The following is a 23834-nucleotide window of genomic DNA, read 5'->3' on the forward strand; positions in this document are numbered from 1 at the left end:
CGTGTCTCTCTTTGGAAAGGAAATGATCACTGCCTGGATTGCCTCAGCTCTGACTTTGTCCCAGTGAATCCCAGTGTTCATCGGGGATGTGTTTCTGCTCTGTCCAGGACTTGCATGGATTGGGTTTTAGGTAAGGTCATGAAGTGCAGAGACTTGGGTGTCAAGCTTCACTGATGTTGATTTTGTGGATGCTGAGTAAGGAGTCAGAATGTCTGGATTTGTGATGGTCCTGGGTCAAGATTAAGATCCAGGCTTTTGGTATTTATTGGCCTCAGCCACCAGAAATGTACAACCCCAATTCCAATGAAGTTGGGCCGTTGTGTAAAATGTAAATAAAAACAGAATACAATGATTTGCAAATCCTCTTCAACCTATATTCAATTGAATACACCACAAACACAAAATATTTAATGTTCAAACTGATAGACTTTTTTTTGTTTTTGTGCAAATATTTGCTCATTTTGAAATGGATCCCTGCAACACGTTTCAAAAAAGTTGGGACGGGGCAACAAAAGACTGGGAAAGTTGATGAATGCTCAAAGAACACCTAATTTGAAACAGGTGAGTGTCATGATTGGGTATAAAAGAAGCATCCCCAAAAGGCTCAGCCGTTCACAAGCAAAGATGAGGTGAGGATCACCACTTTGTGAACAACTGTGTGAAAAAATAGTCCAACAGTTTACGAACAATGTTTCTCAGTGTTCAATTGCAAGGAATTTAGGGATTCCATCATCTGTACAGTCCATAATATAATCAGAAGATTCAGAGAAAATTTCTACACATAAGCGGCAAGGCTGAAAAACAACATTGAATGCCCGTGACCGTCGATCCCTCAGGCGGCACTGCATTAAAAACCGACATCATTGTGTAAAGGATCTTACCACGTGGGCTCAGGAACACTTCAGAAAACCATTGTCAGTTAACACAGTTCGTCGCTACATCTACAAGTGCAAATTAAAACTACCATGCAAAGCAAAAGCCATACATTAACAACATCCAGAAATGCCGCCGCCTTCTCTGGACCTGAGCTCATTTGAAATGGACAGATGCAAAATGGAAAATGGAATGTGTGCTGTGGTTTGATGAGTCCACGTTTCAAATTGTTTTTGGAAATCATGGATGTCGTGACCTCCGGACTAAACAGGAAAAGTTCAAAAACCAGCATCTGTGATGGTATGGGGGTGTGTTAGTGCCCATGACATGGGCAACTTACACATCTGTGATGGCACCATCAATGCTGAAAGGTACATCCAGGTTTTGGAGCAACATGTGCTGCCATCCAAGCAACTTGTTTTTCAGGGACGTCCCAGGTTATTTCAGCAAGACAATGCCAAGCCACATCCTGCACGTGTTACAACAGCGTGGCTTTATAGTAAAAGAGTGCGGTAATTAGACTGGCCTGCCTGCAGTCCAGACCTGTCACCCATTGAAAATGTGTGGTGCATTATGAAGCGCAAAATATGATAATTGACTGTTGAACAACTGAAGTCGTACATCAAGCAAGAATGGGAAAGAATTCCACCTACAAGGCTTCAACAATTAGTGTCCTCAGTTCCCAAATGCTTATTGAGTGTTGTTAGAAGGAAAGGTGATGTAACACAGTGGTAAACATACCACTGTCCCAGCTTTTTTGAAACGTGTTGCAGGCATTCATTTCAAAATGAGCAAATATTTGCACAAAACAATAAAGTTTATCAGTTTGAACATTAAATATCTTGTCTTTGTGGTGTATTCAATTGAATATAGGTTGAAGAAGATTTGCAGATCATTGTATTCTGTTTTTATTTACATTTTACACAACGTACCAACTTCATTGGAATTGGGGTTGTATGTGTATGTGGTGAAACCTGTTGAGACATCATGTCTCTGTGCACCTGGGCTATGGTATCAAGATGTGGGAAGAGCTTTTGCCAGGCGAATGAAGATCCAAGTCTTTGAAGTCCTGGCATTTCTAGTCTTACTCAATGGTTGTGAGCCCTGGATTCCAACCAGTGGTCTAAGGTGACAACTGGATGTCTTTATTACAAGCTCTCTGGATAATCCTTGGGTACAGCTGGATTGACTTTGTATCAAACAAACAATTAATTAGTGAGACTCAGATGAGGTATGCTACTTGCATTCTGAAGAAATATCAGCTAGCACAGTATGGCTACATGGCAAGCTTCTTTAAACACAAAATGTCACACATGTGCATCAGTGCTTAGGGCCTCAGCGACAGGATCAAGCTACAGGAATCTTCCCATACACTGTTTTGAGAAGGTCTGCTCCCACTTGAGCTTTAGCATCATTTAATTTGTTTATGACATCACATTTTATAAAAATTATTTCAACTTCAACATGTTACGTTTTCTAAAATTATACACTTTAAGTTCAACCTGGAAACAAATGACATAAATTAAATTAAAATATCAAACCCAAAATACCCAAAAACCCAAAAATTTTTGCATTTAGCATCATCACAGACAAACGAAATGGTCAAAATTCCTTCATATATGAATGCACTGAATAAAAATCAGGAACACGTGTGTTTAAAAAAAAAAACCTGATGTGGAGAAACTGTGCAGTGATGTTCAGATGCAGAAATCACATTAAGCAGGTGAGAACTCTGTCCTTTTATAGGCTTATTTTCCAAAGGTATTTATGTTAGATCTTGAATGAATGTAGTTGTGTTTTATTTGAACATAAAATGCGTGCAATGCGTGACAGAGGAGGAAGGAAAAAACAGGATGACTTCCATCACACGGAAATGAACTCGAGTTTTAAGCCCCTTTCACACTGGTGCAACCGTAGAGCTGCGTATTGCGGCATTGTGTTTCATTTAAGTACACCCGCCGTGTACTCAGTCTTTTTCCATGTTTGTTGCATTCGTAGATTTACCTGCTGCTGCGTGTGTTTGCTTTTTCAGTGGCGGTTTTTGATAGGGGCCATGCAGGCCGTTGCCCTGGGCAGCATTTATGGAGGGGCGGTACCGTGGGGATGAGCACTTGAAAAAAAAATCATGTCTGCTGCAAAATGGTTTTCTTGTCACTGTGTCTAGAATTGACAAAAACCTGTAGGCAGCTGCAGGCACCCCTACTTGCTGAAGCAGTGAGATGACTCTGCCCCGGTGCTGCACCTTACCACCTCAGACTGACAGCCGAGCAGCTCAACTTTCTATTAAATAACACACATCTCATTCATAACATTATAAATACAGGCTTATCATTTCTGCACATTTTTCTGAATTGTGTGCCATGTCCTGCCACACACGGAGAGGATTCAGCTTTATCCCAAGCTGGGCGCAGCTGAATTCTCTGTGTGTGGCAGGAAACTGTGGACAGGCGCTCTCCTCCCATGCACTCTGCTCCACTCTGGCTCTCTCTCTCTCTCTCTCTCTCTCTCTCTCTCTCTCTCTCTCTCTCTCTCTCTCTCTCTCTCTCTCTCTCTCTCTCTCTCTCTGTGTCTGATCAGACCTATGACTTTCAAATAAAAGCGCACTCGCTGCATGTCGGTGCGCTCATCATACGCCCTGATCGAACAGGTCTGATCAAATCAGCAGACCTGATTGGACCAACCGGAGGTTTAAAAGTTTAACGAGTCACAGCGTTTTGTTCAGGGCAGCCTTTACCACAGCCAGACTTCTCAGCAGCATCTGTAGCATCTGTACACAATGAAAGTGATCCACCAAGACAAAAAATAAAAAACACAATAATAATAATAATAATGTTAAATGACTCTGTTTTTGAGCTGCACCACACCTGCAGTAGAGAACAGAGCGCACTTCCACAGAGACAGAAAATAGCACTGAACTGGTTTAATTGCAGAATGGTACATGCGACTGTGTGCACACATTAAAACGCAAACACACGCAGCTGCAAGTATGAAACAAACACTGAAAAAGGCTGAGTACACGCGTATTTACGCGTGTATCGGGCGTATTTAAATGAAACACAACGCTGCAATGAGCAGCTCTACAAATACGCGAATGTGAAAGGGGCTTAAGGTTAGCGGTAGTGTTACTGTACAAAACACAGTGTGAACGACTGGCCAGGTATGATGTCAACCTTGCAAGGGCATTCCCAGTAATCCTAAAATGTTTCTATATCGAGTAGAATATGGTGATCCACGGTATCAAACACAGCACTAAAATCTAACAGCACCAGAACTGTAGTGGTGTCTGAATCCATTGCAAGCAGAAGATCATTCTCTATTTTAGTAAGAACTGTCTTTGTGGAATGACATTTTGTAAAAGCAGACTCCAGTGGCTCAAAAAGTTTATTCTCAGTAAGGTGGTCCACAAGCTGATGTGAAACCACCTTTTCCTTTAAGAGCAGAATGATAGATTTGATATCAGCCAATAGTCAATACACGAGGGTCAAGATTAAAGAGGGTCACGAGTAAAGATTATTCTCGGTAAGGTAGTCCATGAGCTGCTGTGAAACCACTTTTCCAGAATTTTAGAGCAAAATGTTAGATTTGATACCGGCCGATAGTTTTTCAATACACTAGGGTCAAGATTAGATTTCTGAAGTAATGGTTTAATCACTGCAGATTTGAAACATTTTAGGAACAAATCCAGAGCTGAATGAGAGATTAATAATTTCCAGCACAGTTGGCCCAAGAGTGGGCCACAGGTCTTTAAACAGTTTTGTTGTTATCAGATCAAATAAGCAGGTTGTGCTTTATGTAGATGTTACGAGTTTTGTCAGCATGCCTTGTGAGATACTATCAAATTCTGTAAATCTAAGTAAAACCTCAGTAATGGCACCCACCTCAATAGCAGGGTATTGTGGCTGGATTAAGGCGTGCTGGGATATGTTTAACATGATCATCTATTGTCTTCTGGAAGTAATCCAAGAAATCTTGTGCTGTAAAAGGAGAATGACTTGTTGGTGGTTGTCCATGAATAAATGTTGCCACCGTGTCAAACAACTTTGAGTTATGCTTTATTTTGTTGATAAAATCAGAGTAATAGGCCTGCTGCGTAGCCACTAGTGCATGTTTATTGTAGTCTAAGATAACATTGCCCCATGCAAGAAGGAATTCTTCTAATTTTGAATTATGCCATTTCATTCTAGACCTCTAGCCTTATGATTGAGGTTAATCAAGTAATCATTAAAGCAAGGTGACTGTGTTTTGGGTGGGGGTGGATGGGTGGTTTTAGTATAGGTCCTGTCAATCATGTCGAGTGTAGTTTTGAGCACTGAGTTTAAAACAGTGCTTAGGACACACACCAATTAGCTAAACTGCAGGATTGTCTTACAGACATAAAGACATGGATGACCTCTAATTTCCTGCTTTTAAACTCAGATAAAACTGAAGTTATTGTACTTGGCCCCACAAATCTTAGAAACATGGTGTCTAACCAGATCCTTACTCTGGATGGCATTGGAGTCATTTTTGATCAGGATATGTCATTCAAAGTGCATATAAACAAATATGTAGGACTGCTTTTTTGCATTTACGCAATATCTCTAAAATCAGAAAGGTCTTGTCTCAGAGTGATGCTGAAAAACTAATTCATGCATTTATTTCCTCTAGGCTGGACTATTGTAATTCATTATTATCAGGTTGTCCTAAAAGTTCCCTAAAAAGCCTTCAGTTAATTCAAAATGCTGCAGCTAGAGTACTGACGGGGACTAGAAGGAGAGAGCATATCTCACCCATATTGGCCTCTCTTCATTGGCTTCCTGTTAATTCTAGAATAGAATTTAAAATTCTTCTTCTTACTTATAAGGTTTTGAATAATCAGGTCCCATCTTATCTTAGGGACCTCGTAGTACCATATCACCCCAATAGAGCGCTTCGCTCTCAGACTGCAGGCTTACTTGTAGTTTCTAGGGTTTGTAAGAGTAGAATGGGAGGCAGAGCCTTCAGCTTTCAGGCTCCTCTCCTGTGGAACCAGCTCCCAATTCAGATCAGGGAGACAGACACCCTCTCTACTTTTAAGATTAGGCTTAAAACTTTCCTTTTTGCTAAAGCTTATAGCTAGGGCTGGATCGGGTGACCCTGAACCATCCCTTAGTTATGCTGCTATAGACGTAGACTGCTGGGGGGTTCCCATGATGCACTGTTTCTTTCTCTTTTTGCTCTGTATGCACCACTCTGCATTTAATCATTAGTGATCGATCTCTGCTCCCCTCCACAGCATGTCTTTTTCCTGGTTCTCTCCCTCAGCCCCAACCAGTCCCAGCAGAAGACTGCCCCTCCCTGAGCCTGGTTCTGCTGGAGGTTTCTTCCTGTTAAAAGGGAGTTTTTCCTTCCCACTGTCGCCAAGTGCTTGCTCACAGGGGGTCGTTTTGACCGTTGGGGTTTTACATAATTATTGTATGGCCTTGCCTTACAATATAAAGCACCTTGGGGCAACTGTTTGTTGTGATTTGGCGCTATATAAAAAAAATTGATTGATTGATTGATTGAAAATGTCCACAAGACTGTCTACTGATTGGGCATTTTCCAAACTTGAAGCTAAGATGTCAGGCAGTCTAGCTTTGAGTTCAGTTGTAGTTGAGAAGTTGGTGTCAGTGCAATGATAGATTACGTGGTTGTTCCACTAAACACGTCAGTGAAACTGTAAACCTAATGAGTGATCAGAAACCACTGATGCAAGAGGCATGATGTCAATATTTGTGACAGCAATACCCTGTGCGAGAACCAAATCCAGGATATTTCCACTAATGTGTGTCGAATCCTGAATGTATTGCTGGAATCCTAAATATCCATAATTTCCATATATGATTTGCAGAGGGGATCAGAAGGCTTATTTATATGAATATTTAAGTCACCAATAATCAGAATGTTATCTGAAGTAGTTGAGAGGTTAGACATAAACTCATCAAATCATCTAAGAATTCAGATTATGGGCCAAGGGGGCCTATATACAGTCACAGAGTAATACGGCTGAGTTTTATTCTTGTGAACATGGGCAGAGCGGAGAATCAGATGTTCAAACTAATTAAATATATGACCCCCAACAGCTAATAAACTAAACCTAGATTTGTAAATAAGAGCAACACCCCACCTTGCTTCGCATCATGAGGGACATGACTGTGTACGCTGGTGGGCAGGCATCATTTAAGGAGAGGACAGCTGTAGGTTTAAGCCAAGTTTCACATGACTCAATCGTATCTTAGTGATTTTGAGGACACTGATCTTATATTATTAAGACCTGATAGTTGGACTGTTTGGATTCAGGGGTGGTTCCAGCGTAGCATATATAAGATGCCTGGAAGTAGGTTTAGGTTTGAGACATTCCACGTGATTTGTAGGTAGCAAACACAAAATATTTGATATTGCTGAAACAGCCAGTGGGCTATCCTCAATTTCAACGTCATCCAGTGTAGTAATGGTATTAACTTTGCAAAGCGTATCCCTCTGTGATTTTTTATGGACACGTCTCTGGAGACAAGCCACAGTCTCAACTGGCCAAATTTAACTCCCTGACACATAAACTGCACTACCACCATAATGGATTTTCTGCACTAATTTCCCCACTAAGCTAATGGATTCCACACCTACATAGAAGAAGAAGAAGACCCAGTGAGGTTCACTTTCACTTATTGTTTATTTTGGATGTTGTTGGCTGGACAAAGCACATCCCGTGTTTCACGCTGACAAACACACCTGATGCAGATACGCATTGACAGACTTCTTTTAAAACACTGCATTTATTTGGGTCATTATTATGTTGGGGTTTATTTTCTTTGTTTTTTGTTTTTGTCTTGGTGGGTCAAATGCAATTTATTTTCTTCGTGAGCAGAACGCTGAAGATACGTCAGAGGACTGAACGCAGTAGGGTATAGATCATTTCAATTTTTAAAATAACTTATTTTTATTGTTGTTGGGACAAACTGCTGGCATTCTCTGGTTCAGGTTGAGAAATGCTGCCAGAGCAGACAAACACTGGGACTTCTTTAAAAACGGTGTGTTTATTCCACAATAAGGAATCTCGAGGTGCATCTAGAAAGTATTCACAGCGCTTCACTTTTTCCACATTTGCAATATGGCCTTATTCGAAAATGCAGTAAATTCATTTTTCCCCCTAAAGCTTCTACTCACAACACCCATAATGACAACATGAAAACAGTTTCTTTGAAATTTTCTAAATTTATAAAGAAGTAAAAAACTAAGAAATCAAATGTACATTCAATCCATTTCCTCAATAGTTTGTTGATGCAACTTTAGCAGCAATTACAGCCTCAGGTCGTCTTGAATATGATGTCACAAGCTCTGCGAACCTGTCATTGGGTAGTTTTGCCCATTCCTCTTTGCAGCACCTCTCAAACTCCATCAGGTTGGATGGGGAGAATTGTGCACATCCATTTTCAGATCTCTCCAGAGATGTTCAATCAGATTCAGGTCTGGGATGTGGCTGGGCCACTCAAAGGACATTCACAGAGTTGTCCTGAAGCCACCCCTTTGATATCTTGGCTGTGTGCTTAGGGTCATTGTCCAGCTGAAAGATGAACTGTCAACCCAGCCTGAGGTCAAGAGCGCTCTGCAGCTGGTTTTCATCCAGGATGTCTCTGTACATTGCTGAATTCATCTTTCCCTCAATCCTGATTAGTCTCCCAGTTGCTGCCGCTGACTAACGTCCCCACAGCATGATGCTGCCACCACCATGCTTCACTGTAGGGATGGTGCCTGGTTTCCTCCAAACATGTTGCCTGGCTTTCACACCAAAGAATTCAATCTTTGTCTCATCAGTCCAGAGAATTTTGTTTCTGATGGTCTGAGAGTCCTTCAGGCATATTTCCAGGTGGGCTGCCATGTGCCTTTTACTGAGGAGTGGCTTCTGTCTGGACACTCTACCATACAGGGCTGATTGGTGGATTGCTGCAGAGATGGTTGTCCTTCTGGAAGGTTCTCCTCTCTCCACAGAGGAATGCTGGAGCTCTTACAAAGTGACCATCAGGGTTTTGGTCACATCCCTGACTATGGCCTTCCTCTCGCGAACGCTCAGTTTAGATGGGGGGGCTAGCTTTAGGAAGAGTCCTGGTGCATCCGAACTTCTTCTGTATATGGATGATGGAACAAGCCAATGCCTGTCTCAGAGGTCTACAGAATTCTTTTGACTTCATGCTTGGTTTGTGCTCTGACAGTGCATGTGGGACCTTATATGTAGATGGGTGTGTGCCTTTCCAAATCATGTCCAATCAACTGAATTTACCCCAGGTGGACTTCAGTTAAGTTGTAGAAACATCTCAACATCTCAGTGGAAACAAGATGCACCTGAGCTCTAGTTTGAGCTTCATGGCAAAGGCTATGAATATTTATGTACATGTAATTTCTCAGCTTTTTTATTTTCAATAAATTTGTAAAAATCTCTTCCACATTGTCATTATGGGGTATTGTGTGTAGAATTTTGAGGAAAAATGAATTTCTTCCATTCTGTAATAAGGCTGTAAAAAAGGGAAGCACTGTGAATACTTTCTGGATGCAGCGTACAAGAAGACCAAATAATAACGAAAATGTTCATGAATAAAACTGTAATTCAGAATCATTAAGAAAATGAGAAGCCTCTTGTTAAGGGAGTAAAAGTCATCCCAAATGTTGTTACAGCTGCTTTGGACGAACTCATCATAATAAGCCTTTTAAGAAGGACAAGCGAGGACATCTGAAGGACCAGTAGAAGAGTGGAGAAACAGGTTTTCTGTTACATTTGAATCCTCTTTGAACCAGAAACAGTAGATTGAGGCCAGTGCCCTCTGACTTCACCTGAGAGAGTTATGAGATGAATTTGTGTCCATCTGATCTTGAATTTATGATGATTTTTTGTTGAGTAATTGTCCAGCGCAGTCAACAGATGTACAATTGTATGTAAAGGTTTGGGCACCCCTGATGATTTCTGTCATTTTCCTTTATAAATTATTGGCTGTTGGCAATTTCAGTTAAAATTATCTTATATCAGACAAACAGTGATATTTGAGAAGTGAAATGAAGTTCAGAGGATTTACAGAGTGTGCAATTATTCTTCAAACAAAATTTGGCAGGTGCATAAATTTGGGCACCCCAGCAGAAAAAAATACAGTAATATTTAGTAGATCCTCCTTTTGCACAAATGACAGCCTCTAAACACTTCCTGTAGCTTCCAATGAGAGTCTGGATTCTGGTTGAAGGTATTTTGGACCATTCTTCTTAGAACCATCTCAGGTTTGTTGTTTTCTGAGCATGGACAGCCCACTTAAAATCACACCACAGATTTTCAATAATATTCAGGTCTGGGGACTGAGATGGCCATTCCAGAATGTTGTACTTGTTCCTCTAACCTTCTAACCCACACTAACCCTGGTTCCTCTCTCTCTGTTATGTCTCTCCTCCTGTCACATTTTGCATGCTGCCTGCTGTGGCTGATCCCAGGGCTTTAAAGGACACGCAGGGGAAAAGGTAAGTCTAGGAGCATGTGGCATAAGCAGCAGAACACAATGCCAACAATATGAAACATTGTCCGTGAGGACAAACTGACACTGGTTTGGTTTACTTTGGTCAGTGTGATTTCATCAGGGCAAAGCGGATGAGCTGCACAGAAGCTGTGAAATATAAATAAGGTGTCACTTGAGACATTTTCTGAGAAGGTGTTGGTGGTGAGCAATGCAGAGCTGTGCCCTGAGTGCTGTTTGCAGGTAGCTGGTGATTTATAAGATGGACTTATATCTGTATTTTTAAACAGCACAAGGATCGCATTCTAAAAGTGGTTTCCCACCTCAGTTGGATTACCTGAACTTTTTACACGATGAAATAGAAGAATAATGGTCTGAAACTACAAACTTAAGACTCCCCAAAGAAAGTTGAGAGACATTTATAAAGGCCACAGCAGAGCACATGCAGAGATTGTCAAATAAAACTGAACACCAATAGAATTTATAGATTGAGAATGGATAATTCTGGTTTCTGGAGCATAGTCAGTTCTGCATCAGTCCACATGCAAATCATCTTAAATTTACCATAAATGCGAGCTGCCACCTGGGACGGAATGCACTGTTATTGGCCTCATGATGGATGTTACATGTAAAACTAATCTTACTATAGGCACCAATATTTCCTATTTAGATTCCTGACCAGAGAATGGACATCAGAAGACATAATCATGCAATGAATCTTGCATCAAAAGTGCAAGGAGATATACATCACTTTTACACAGTTAAGACCTATTCACATATAACACGAATCAGGCCGAATGGACAAAATTTGAAAAGTTTGAGATGCAGACGCGAGAGAAAGATATTCAGTCAGCTGTGTATGAATGCCGTACAAATGCTGTCCAAATACCCACAATGTGTGTTGAAGCCATCTCAAATGATTCGTGCACATTCAGCGTGCAGCAGCTCCAGAATTCAAGTAGCCTCTGCCCGGAACATAGTACGAGGTCTGTCCATAAAGTATAGGTCCTTTTAATTTTTTTCAAAAACTATATGGATTTCATTCATATGTTTTTACGTCAGACATGCTTGAACCCTCGTGCGCATGTGTGAGTTTTTCCACGCCTGTCGGTGACGTCATTCGCCTGTGAGCACTCCTTGTGGGAGGAGTCGTCCAGCCCCTCGTCGGAATTCCTTTGTCTGAGAAGTTGCTGAGAGACTGGCGCTTTGTTTGATCAAAATTTTTTCTAAACCTGTGAGACACATCGAAGTGGACATGGTTCGAAAAATTAAGCTGGTTTTCAGTGAAAATTTTAACAGCTGATGAGAGATTTTGAGGTGATACTGTCGCTTTAAGGACTTCCCACGGTGCGAGACGTCGCGCAGCGCTCTCAGGCGCCCTCGTCAGTCTGTTTCAAGCTGAAAACCTCCACATTTCAGGCTCTATTGATCCAGGACGTCGTGAGAGAACAGAGAAGTTTCAGAAGAAGTCGGTTTCAGCATTTTATCCGGATATTCCACTGTTAAAGGAGATTTTTTTAATGAAAGACGTGCGGACGGATTGCAGCGTCGGCTCGCAGCCGCCGCGACGCTCCGCCACAGGAAAAACACCTCCGTTGGAAGCCTTAAGGACAAGTTGGAACATGTCCAGCTGATAAACAATTTCTCATATACTCACTCCACTGAAAGCCATCAAAAGCCACCTGGATTTTAACAAATGGTTATCAACACGGAGGTGTTTTTCCTGTGCCGCCGCGTCAGCTGCGTCCCGACGTGCGGACCCGTCTGCACGTCTTTAATTAAAAAAATCTCCTTTAACAGTGGAATATCCGGATAAAATGCTGAAACCGACTTCTTCTGAAACGTCTCTGTTCTCTCACGACGTCCTGGATCAATAGAGCCTGAAATGTGGAGGTTTTCAGCTTGAAACAGACTGACGAGGGCGCCTGAGAGCGCTGCGCGACGTCTCGCACCGTGGGAAGTCCTTAAAGCGACAGTATCACCTAAAAATCTCTCATCAGCTGTTAAAATTTTCACTGAAAACCAGCTTAATTTTTTGAACCATGTCCACTTCGATGTGTCTCACAGGTTTAGAAAAAATTTTGATCAAACAAAGCGCCAGTCTCTCAGCAACTTCTCAGACAAAGGAATTCCGACGAGGGGCTGGACGACTCCTCCCACAAGGAGTGCTCACAGGCGAATGACGTCACTGACAGGCGTGGAAAAACTCACGCATGCGCACGAGGGTTCAAGCATGTCTGACGTAAAAACATATGAATGAAATCCATATAGTTTTTGAAAAAAATAAAAAGGACCTATATTTTATGGACAGCCCTCGTACAAAACAGGAAGAAATACAAACAAAATTAAAAAGAAAAAACACAGCACGAAACCCCACAATGCTGACAGAATGCAACAGAAATATGCAGAGAATGCACCCCTAATGCTGTATGTGCCACCTTAAGTCTGGGTGGAAGGCAAGCGGGGGGAGGAGTTGTGTGTCAGGACAAGCATTGTGATCCGCACGTCAGCAGACCTGCCATGTCCCATATTACGTGTGCCCCGTATCTCTTTCTCTCTCTCTCTCTCTCTCTCTCTCTCTCTCTCTCTCTCTCTCTCTCTCTCTCTGGAAATCAGCTGTTTATGGGGGCATGGGGCTGCGTGGTCCGCTTTCTCCCTCCTGGATTTTGAATGACATCTAACCTATGATGTGATTACATGTCACCCAGCATCCCCTGACAAACGCATAACTGGAGTGGATGTGATCACATGTGATCATATTAACCCTCTGGGGCCGACGCCGTTGTAGATGATGGATGGGACCAAGCTTTACTAAATTTTAAATAACTTTTTAATGATATGAGATAGAAACGTACTTTTTTTTTGCTGAAAAGTTAACTCCGCAGACTTTTGAGCCACCGTCAGCCATCTTTGTACTCCTCATAGAAGCCTGTATGATGACGTCCAGAATGTGAGTGTCCAGTTGGAATTGGTTCACCGTCACATGGTTTTCCAAAATCTAATCGTAGGGCAGATTTACCTCACGTGATGAACCAAAGATCGTTTTCAGGAGTGATATCTTACTAGTTGGCCCGTTTGAATAGCCCCCAAACTCTTCCAATGCGCCCTGCACCATTACGCACAGCGAAAGTGAAAGCAGATGGAGAGCCTCGCATGACAATCTCACATGCTCAAACAAAGAATGTGTAACTATCAGGATTGCTCCACTAGTTTGCATTTGAATGTTACTGGATAACTCTGTGGCTCTCTCCCTCTGGTGTAAAGCATTGTTTAACATATCAATGAGGTGAGGGACCACTCCTCAGACTGCAAGGACCCAAAGTGTGAAATGAAAGCTGCTTGCAGAGTCAGACAGAAGACTCCAAAACACAGTAGAAATAGAAATTTGTGATGTGACCTTTGTGTAATAGCAGACAGAAATTGCTTTGAGTTGAAGACAAACAAAACGCATAGACCATTTTGTATATATTGTTCACAATGTGCATTTGTTTATTGTTTGAACTTTTTTGTTGTCCAGTCTTTCACACAAGACCTCAAATTACCTTTATAAAGTGTCAAAAAAGTTGTTTATTATAGTTTGCTGTGTGTTTTGAATAAATGTGTGTGGAAAAATATTTCCCGCTTTATTTTTCCTTTCTTATTTCTGATTGTAAATCTTTATTACACTTATAACACAACAAAAGCATATATATTATGAAAGAACAGGTTGTCCTGAAAAAACGAGACATAAAACTTGATTGTGGGATGCAGGGAGAGCTGTTAACAGCAATAATAAAACATTTATGCCAGGCGAGTGAACTGTCCAAAAAATGTCCTCGGACCCCAGAGGGTTAATATGGACATCACATCAGCGACTTGCACACCCACAGCCATCATTACCAGTAATAGGCATCAGCCTGTGGTACATCACAGACAGTCAACCTATGATCATGGGACCGTGGTTCACATACATCAGTCCACATAGTGGATCAAAGATGTAATGGCTCGACTTGCATACGGCTTGCCATATTAATAGTTGTACCGCAGACTGACTGCAGTCAGATTGCGGTACAACTGCAGCTCGATTGCTGTTCAATTGTTTTCCAAAACGAGCGCAGTGTGAATGTAGAGTGTATGTGCTCTTTCCACATGGATGTGCCGACTGCTGTGAGAGTGCTGTATGAAGCATTCGAGCCCAGCTCAAATTTGCACGCCTGTAATCTGAATCCTCCTTTGTGTGCCATTCAGCCTCATCCGTGGTATGTTTGAAGGGGCCTTTACTGTTATTACTAACGTGGGTGTTTCCAGTGCCCTCATATGTTAGTGTCCTCAAATTGATGCCAAACTTCACTGACACTACACCTCAACATGTAACGACACCTCAACATGTAACTGAGTGGCTTTATTCAGTTCATATTTTTTCATTTATCACAGTGTGCACATGATTGTGGCTTTTCTCCATGTAATGAGCTGTGCCTTATTTTGAATATGAAGCAATATGACTCCATGGGGACATAATATCAGAAACACTGTTCACAATATCAAATCCCAAATACATGGCTTACCATATTCTGCAGATCAAACTCCAGAAACATTACACTGCATACTGCAGACCAAACACCAGAATCCCTGCCCACTCAACCCTGCAGATCAAACTGCAGAAAAAAAACTGCTTGTTGTATTCTGCAGATACAGTGAGGCAAATGGGTATTTGATCCACTATCGATTTTGCCCCACGTTTTCCCACCTACGTACAAAGAATGGAGAGGTCTGTAATTTTTATCATAGAGAGACAGATTCTGTGAGAGACAGAATCTAAAAAAAAAAATCAGAAAATCACATTGTATGATTTTTAAATAATTTATTTGTATTTTATTGCATGAAATAAGTATTTGATCACCTACCAACCAGACCTGTTAGTTTGTCTTTAAGAAGCCCTCCTATTCTGCACTCTTAACCTGTAATAACTGCACCTGTTTGAACTTGTTACCTGTATAAAAGACACCTGTCCACACACTCAGTCAATCACACTCTAACCTGTCCTCCATGACCAAGACCAAAGAGCTGTCAAAGGACTCCATGGACAAAATTGTAGACCTGCACAAGGCTGGGATGGACTACAGGACAATAGACAAGCAGCTTTGTGAGAAAGCAACAACTGTTATGATTATTTATTAGAAACACAAGATGGCTGTCAGTCTCCCTCGGTCTGGGATTCCATACAAGATCTCACTTTGTGGGGTAAGGATGATTCTGAGAAAGCTCAGAACTACATGGGAGGACCTGGTCAATGACCTGAAGAGCTGAAGATTACATTAGTAACACATGATGCTGTCATGGTTTAAAATCCTGCAGGGCACACAAGGTCCCCCTGCTCAAGCCAGCACATGTCCAGGCCCATTTGAAGTTCACCAGTGACCATCTGTATTATCCAAAGGAGGCATGGGAGAAGATCATGTGGTCAGATGAGACCAAAATAGAGCTTTTTGGTATCAACTCCACTTGCTGTGTTTGGAGGATGAGAACAACTCCAAGAACACTGTCCATCCATCCATCCATTTTCTTCCGCTTTATCCGGAGTCGGGTCGCGGGGGCAGCAGCTCAAGCAAAGCCGCCCAGACCTCCCGATCCACACACACCTCCCCCAGCTCCTCCGGGGGAACCCCAAGGCGTTCCCAAGCCAGCCGAGAGATGTAGTCCCTCCAGCGTGTCCTGGGTCTTCCCTGGGGCCTCCTCCCAATGGGACGTGCCCAGAACACCTCTCCAGCGAGGCGTCTAGGGGGCATCCGGAAAAGATGCCCGAGCCACCTCAGCTGACTCCTTTCGACGTGGAGGAGCAGCGGCTCGACTCCGAGCTCCTCCCGAGTGACCGAGCTCCTCACCCTATCTCTAAGGGAGTGCCCAGAACGCCGTCCACCGTTCCAAGAACACCATCCCAATATAAAGCATGGGGAAACATAATTTTTCTGGGTGCTTTTCTGCAAAGGGGACAGGATGATTGTAGCGTCTTGAAGGGAGGATGGATGGGGTCATGCATCATGAGATTTTACAAAACATCCTCCTTGCCTCAGTGAGAGAATTGAAGATGGGTCATGGCTGGGTCTTCCAGCATGACAATGACCCCAAACACACAGCCAGAGCAACTAAGGAGTGGATCCATTAGAAACATTTTAAGGTCCTGGAGCTGAAACTTTGGCTTTTTTCACCATTCAGCCTGATTTGGCTTCATTTGTGTGATGTGGGCCCTTACAGAACCACCACTCATTGTACTCTACAGAAACACCGCTTGTTGTAAGGGCCCTGTCCCACTGGCGTTTAGGAGGATTTGCGCATGACAAAAGCTGAGCGTCCGCAACAAAGGTGGACGGAAATGACAAATGTCCCGGCGTAGATCAGCGAATACATGAGGAAGAAAAGCGGATATAACAGGGAACAGACGCAAAGGCGACCACACAGCGGCCATGATGCACTCGCTTCATCCATGCCCACTCTGTCTGCATGCGCGACATACCATTTGCGACCATGGTGTGGCCATGCTGGGCACGCGTCATATCTGTTTTGCACGCTGTCCCGGTCCGCCGCCAAGCCGCGCCAACCCGTCGGTTGCAGATATCAGCGGATGACAGGGGATATGCGGCGCGTTGGTTGTGTATGTCCTGCTTATGTTTTCAGTATGTGTTCAGGCAGTGATGCGGATCTCATCCGCAGCAGGATTTTTGAGCCACTCAAAAATCCTGGCTATGGACATGCGTGCCTCTGTGGATGATCACAGACGTGTTCGGATGGCGGCCGACTCATACAGGAATGTTACACGGTTATGTTTTGTTATGTTACATTATGTTACCTGTGTATATCAAATGACACAAATGCTGCTTGTTATACTCTATAGATCAAACTTCAGAAACACTGCTCATTGTATTCTGCAAATCAAACTGCAGAAACAGCGCTCATTGTATTCTTCAGATCAAACTTCAGAGACACTGCTCAGTGTATTCTGCAGATCAAACCACACAAACACCACTCATACTCTGCAAATAAAACTGCAGAAACACTGCTCATTGTATTCTGCAGATCAAATCACAGAAACACTGCTCATTGTATTCCACAGATCAAACTGCAGAAACGCCACTCGTATTCTGCACATTAAACTGCAGAAACACCATTCATTGTACTCTGCAAATCAAACTGCAGAAACAGCGCTCATTATATTCTGCAGATTGAACCACAGAAACACCGCTCACTGTACTCTGCACATTGAACTGCAGAAACACCCCTCATTGTACTCTGCAGATTAAAATGCAGAAACACTCCTCATTGAATTATGCAGATCAAACTGCAGAAACAGCAGTCACTGTATTCTTCAGATCAAACTTCAGAAACACTGCTCATTGAATTCTGCAAATCAAACTGCAGAAACACTGCTTATTGTACTCTGCAGATTAAAATGTAGAAACAGCGCTCTTTGTATTCTGCAGATCAAACCACAGAAACACTGCTCATTGTATTCTGCAAATCAAACTGGAGAAATACTGCTCATTGTATTCTGCACATTGAACTGCAGAAACACCCCTCATTGTACTCTGCAGATTAAAATGCAGAAACTCTCCTCATTGAATTCTGCAAATCAAACTGCAGAAACAGCAGTCACTGTATTCTTCAGATCAAACCACAGAAACACTGCTCATTGAATTCTGCAGCTCAAATTGCAGAAACACCGCTCATTGTATTCTGTCGATCAAACTGTAGAATTGTATTCTGCAGATCAAACCACGGAAATACTGCTTATTTTATTCTATAGATCAAACTGCAGTAACACCAATCTTTGTACTCTACAGAATCACTGCTTGCTGTACTCTCCCGATCAAACCGTAGAAACATTGTTTATTGTACTATGTAGATGAAACCATACAAAAACTACTCTTTGTACTCTACAGAAATACTGCTCATTGTAGTCTGAAGATTAAACCACACACAAAAAACACTGTTTGTTGTCCTCTACACATCAAACGCCATAAACCCTGCTTGACCATGGACCATTCTGACTGTCAGATCAGTCTCCTGCTCTAAGTAGCAGACAGTCTCTCATTCTCCATGGCAGAAAACTTGATTTTCTTCCACAAGTCATTTTTACATGGCCACATGAATGTTCATTCTCCTGTGGCCGTTTAAACATACAACACACATTCCACCTCTCCTCTCCTGCATAATTTGATTTTTTTCATTTAAACTGAAGTCCAGAATTTATCACCTTTACCAAGAAGGCTTTGTTTTCACTCCTTTCAATTTGACTGGTGTGTTGGTTCATGTGTCATCAGGATTACATCAAATCCTACAGTAGTGGTCCATGATTCATGGAGTCAGTTAGTGAGTCAGTAGGTCTAGAAAATGTTTTAGGTAACTCTTTAAAACTACTGCACATTCAGCTCTGAAATTTCCAGGTGAAGACCACATATTTTGGGCCATGTTGGCATTGTTTAACATGCACAGGTCTGTCGAGGTGCCTGTGAGACCTTGTTGCTAATCACAGGTCACTGTTAGTTGTTTTTCGATTTCTCGTGCTGTGACAGATGTCAGTCAGAAAGTTCACATATGTGCTTTAAGGGTAGATGCAGGAGTCAGTTGTTAGTGTGGTGAAAGCTCCTGTTGTGTGTGGGCACAGGAAGGTTCTCTATTGAGTGTTCATGTATGTTCGTGAGAAAGTGACAAAATACCTTATCTTACAATATTCACAGAAGCTGGAAAAAAGCCTGCATCCATGTGCACAGTCAACTGTATTGGGTTCTTTTGGGTTCATGACAAATTAGCTTGTTAGTTTTTCAGGAATCCTGCTGACAGACAGACAACATAACCTTGTTCATGAGTAACCAAACACTACTTTACTTCTAACTGCCTGAATCTGTGTCACAGTCTCAATCTGTTCATTTGTCTGTGCACATGCTTCCGTATGGTACATGACTCTCTTTACGTGTTGTCATACCAACCTAAGAGTAATTGCCATGACTGACTCTATCCATAAATTGTACCATAATGGACTATTTGAGCAAGCTGGAACCTCAGGCTGTCCAAAATAAGGCACACCCAGAAGGAAAGTTGCAGTACCTTGACTGCCCATTTGAGGTTGGCTCCAAAAGCAAGCATGTTAAAATGTCTATCTTCAGAGCAGAAATAAACATGTTGCCTTGTACAAAAAACATTTTGGTGTCTGTAACTAATTTCACTCTCCATAACAACTGTATGGAGGGTAATAATTATTTTAGTTATTTTTTTATTATGCCTTAGTTTAAGGAATAAAGTTATGTATATTTAGGGGAATGATTGCTTTGACTGACAGCTCCTGTCATAACACTCAGCAGCAGTCAGAGTTCTAATAGCAGAAAGGCCACTAACTGTGGTTCCTAGTTCTAGGAGGACAGTGTCTTCTGCATTTCTGGGCATTTTATTACAAATATCTGTAATAATATGGCTTGATGTGCAGTTAATTTTCCTAATGAATCATCTAAAAAGTCTGTGTTCCAGTAATTCAGTCAAGTCAAATTTTTATGTTATTCAGTTTGGATGCTTACAGGATTGGCAGCTATCATTAGCTTGATGACATTAGGCCCAGTTAATCCATGATCACTAAGGAAATAAGCAGGCCATAATTTTTTAATGCCCACACCAATGCTACACATTATGAAACCCACCACCTTGACCCCACAAATATGGTTCAATAAACACCAGAACCAAGCTTAGCCTGCTGGAAGCGAACATTTGCAAACATCAAACAAATGTTCATATAATGTTTGTTTACTGTTCAGCAAGTTTGCAAACGTTCATATAATGTTCGTGATGTTTGTCTAATGTTTGCATGGAAGCGAAAATTTGCGAACATCAAGTGAACGTTCATAGAATGTTCATTTACTGTTCAGCAAGTTTGCAAATGTTCATATAATGTTTGTGATGTTTGTCTAATGTTTGCATGAAAGCAAACATTAGACAAACATGTAAGCAAACATTTGCAAAAATCAATCAAATGTTTATAGAATGTATGCTTAATGTTCAGTGTGTTTGCGAACATTCACATAATGTTCATGTTGTATGTGTAAAGCTTGCCTCTAAATAAAAATATAAATTAAATTATTATTTAATTATTACAATTATTTTGTAAAATTTCATATTACAGGAAAACATTAAATATCATTTACTGCCTACAGAAAGTTAATGTTGGACTCCATTTAAATTATGTGTGCAAACATAGGTAGAATGAACAATAGGAAATGATTTCAACACTCATGGTAACCAATAATATGTCGATTTATGATTTATTCAGACCTACTGAATATACGAGAGTAGGCTGAAAAGTTCTAAGGCTCCCCATGAAGGAGTAATGCATTAACTGCATTATAGTGAGCCTTAGAACTTTTCAGCCTACCCTCGTATAATTTCAAGATTACTGTGATAAACTGACAGAGCTAACTCAGAAACATGTCTTGGGGCAACTTGCATAAACATGCACTCTGTTAAATGGAATATTATTTTTGCAATAAAAAATTTACATCACTACAGACTGTGATTGTCAGCTACTGAAATATGTTTTTTTTTATGGAAACAGATTGCAATGGCAGCTTATTATCCAGAAGTCCGACAGACCTGAGTTACATACATTTTGCCATATTTTCTAAAAGCATAATATCTTTAGCATTTTTGGAAATAAGGAAAAATACATTAAAGGTATTAAAATTGATTTACAACATAATGTTTTCAACATGCATGAGCAGGAAACATTGACATTTAAATAAAACAGCTCATAGACAAATAATATTTTTTACTGGTCACTTCACAACTTGCAGTTCAAACATTATCAGACATGTTTTTAAACAAACATGCTGAACATGAGATGAATAGTCACACATGTCACAGTCTAACAGTGTTTGGTGGGAATTATTACCATAACATATTTCTTCCTTTCTGATTCCTTTAATTTCAGCTGCTCAATTCATGTTTTCAGTGAGGCATGATATTATAATTATCCAGGGTAAAACATGTACATTGCACACATTATAACACCTGGATACAATCATTTCTGAATGTAAAATGCAACATTCTCATTCTGGTAAAAAAAAAAAAAAAAAAAAAGCTTGTAGTGCTCTCCACCAAACAGTTGGTGGCAGTGGTGCACCGAGTTGGGTTAAAACCCGCTGTTTAACAAAGAAGAAGAAGAAGAACACGACTTGGCTAGCAGTGCTGCATGCTCTCCGTTCTCTTTTGGCAAATAAAAGTTTATGTTCAAGACGTTAATTTGCCTGTTCAGTCTGTATACTACGATTAAGAGACCACTGAGAGCAGAAGAGGAGACTAACGCTGGATGATCATCGACTGGATCACAGAAAACCAACACAACCACGAGTTAGCAGCTAGCTTCAAATGGCGAGGCCTTCCTACAGTCATCACGAGGTAACGGAACCTGATGTGAGCACAAACCCATTTTAGACAGAAAAGACAGAACTTGCTTGAAGCTTGATTATGCCAGACATGGACTAATGAGAACCAAACCAGCACATTTTTGACTAGCACGGAGCTAACGTTAGCCACAGAGAGGCACAGGCCTAATTCATATTTTGTCCATGTTTTAATTTATTCTGATATTAAGCCAGAAGCCTAAAGGTGTCAGTAAGGTGTGTGTGGGCATCTCACTTCCAAGGACATGCAGGTTGGGTGAATTGGAAACTTTATAATTGTCCAGGTCACTTATAAAAGAGGTCTCGATCTCAAAGGGACTAATTTGCTTAAATAAATGCTAAATTTAAAATATACATAACTTTTTATGACCATGACTAATATATATACTCTGTCTTTAAGTTTAAGTAATGTCAGTGCCCAGAAAGAGACTGTATAAGATAAAGTTTGATAATATTTTCGATCATTGTTTGTTCCCCACCACAGTAACCATGCCTGCTGCCTTAAGAGTTGTTAAATCACTGAATCCTCCATCTGATCAGTGGGTTGAGTGTCTGCCTGCAATTGATTCACATCAGCCCGATCTTTATCCCGAGGTTTGTACTATAATGGTTAAATAAGATTGTTCAGTGTCTTGTGCCAGAAGATTCTAAAAATTCACATTCAGCAAGCAAAATATTCAAAATTTCTGGCAAGAAATATTCTGTTCTATTTGGGATATAATTTGAAAATACAGTAAAATCTGCCAGTAATGAGTGTGATATACTAACTTTCCTTATTTAAAGAAATAATTTACAGGTCTTGTTACTTAATTGACATGTTTATTTATTGCTGATATAAAGTTACAGAATTCCTTTTATAAAAACTCAGTTTCTATGTCCCTTGCATAATGTTTCATTTGCATAGTGTGTGCATACTGTCTATGGCACCATACACTTGAAACAGGAGGACTTGTATGCTATACTACTGAGGTTTACCACCTTATCTGGTGTGGGAAAAGTGATCTGTCCAAAAAAAAAATTTTTTTGAGATTCTTTTGGTGGGTAAATAGACCTGAGAAAGCACCAGAATTAGGGCTGAAATGATGAGTCGAGTAACTTGAATAATTCGATTACAAAAAATGTTTGAGGCAAATTCTGTGCCTCGAAGCTTCGTTTAATGTTGTAGCACATATGTCAGGCCTGTGTGTGGCGCTGCAACATCCGCAGAAAAAAAAACAAGGCGAGCATAACAGCTAATCAAATTAGCAACGATAGCTACCGCTTTCCAACGTGACACATAGAGTAAAATAAAGCCTTTTAAGAGAAAGATGGTCCATACTGATCATCTGAAATAGACTTACTGTGCATTTAAAGCGAAGCAGTGTGTTTGTCCATTTTTCTGCTCTACGTGGGGAGGGACTATTGACCCGGTGGCCAGCTGCTGTCTCTCTCTGCCCAGCGTGAGGAGCTCTCAGACCGGGCGAGTCACAGCTCTGTCCCCGGCTACATTGACAAACAGCAGAAGTCCACTCTTTCTTCTGTGTTTACCTCAGACTCACACTGAGTGTTTCACTTTTTAATGATGCGTTTTTGGGCAACACACAACACTTCACGAACACGGTAACTTAAATAATAAAAAACTGACTGCGATGCTGCATGTTCAACCTCCAGCTGAAATGCATCTGCTGAAGAGAAAGAGGGATAAAAAAATCACGCAGGGACCCAGTCCATCAACCTTTATTTAAAAAAAAAAAAAAAACTTGGTTAATTTTTACAAATTGGACAAAACAAAATAGAAGGCTACATCCCATCGCCATTTCAGCAAAATGACAGTGACATTGTGTCATTGTTTATAGACAGCCCATTGATGTTGTTTAAAACGCAAAAGTACTTTTTATCCGATTACTCGATTAATCGCCAGAATAATCGATAGAATACTTGACTGCTAAAATAATTGATACCTACAGCACTAACCAGAATGCATTTGAGATTTCACATTTTTCTGGGGGACAACCACCTGACCAACCATCAGGGCCTTGCCAAGATCTTTCAAGTTTGTTTGTTTTTATTTTTTTTGTTG

General features: G+C 41.1%; 1 protein-coding gene across 1 annotated transcript in view; it reads left to right on the forward strand.

The window, feature by feature from the left end:
* The window catches only part of LOC117522995 (collagen alpha-1(XIII) chain-like), a 407773-nt gene that overhangs the window by 248016 nt on the left and 135923 nt on the right, over nt 1-23834 (forward strand). Inside the window, exon 6 of the mRNA XM_034184413.1 lies at nt 10339-10365. Within this exon, the coding sequence (XP_034040304.1) occupies nt 10339-10365 (27 nt within the window). The remainder of the gene's footprint in view (nt 1-10338; nt 10366-23834) is intronic.

Source organism: Thalassophryne amazonica, chromosome 13, assembly GCF_902500255.1.
Source record: "Thalassophryne amazonica chromosome 13, fThaAma1.1, whole genome shotgun sequence".
In the NCBI taxonomy this organism is placed as follows: Eukaryota; Metazoa; Chordata; class Actinopteri; order Batrachoidiformes; family Batrachoididae; genus Thalassophryne; species Thalassophryne amazonica.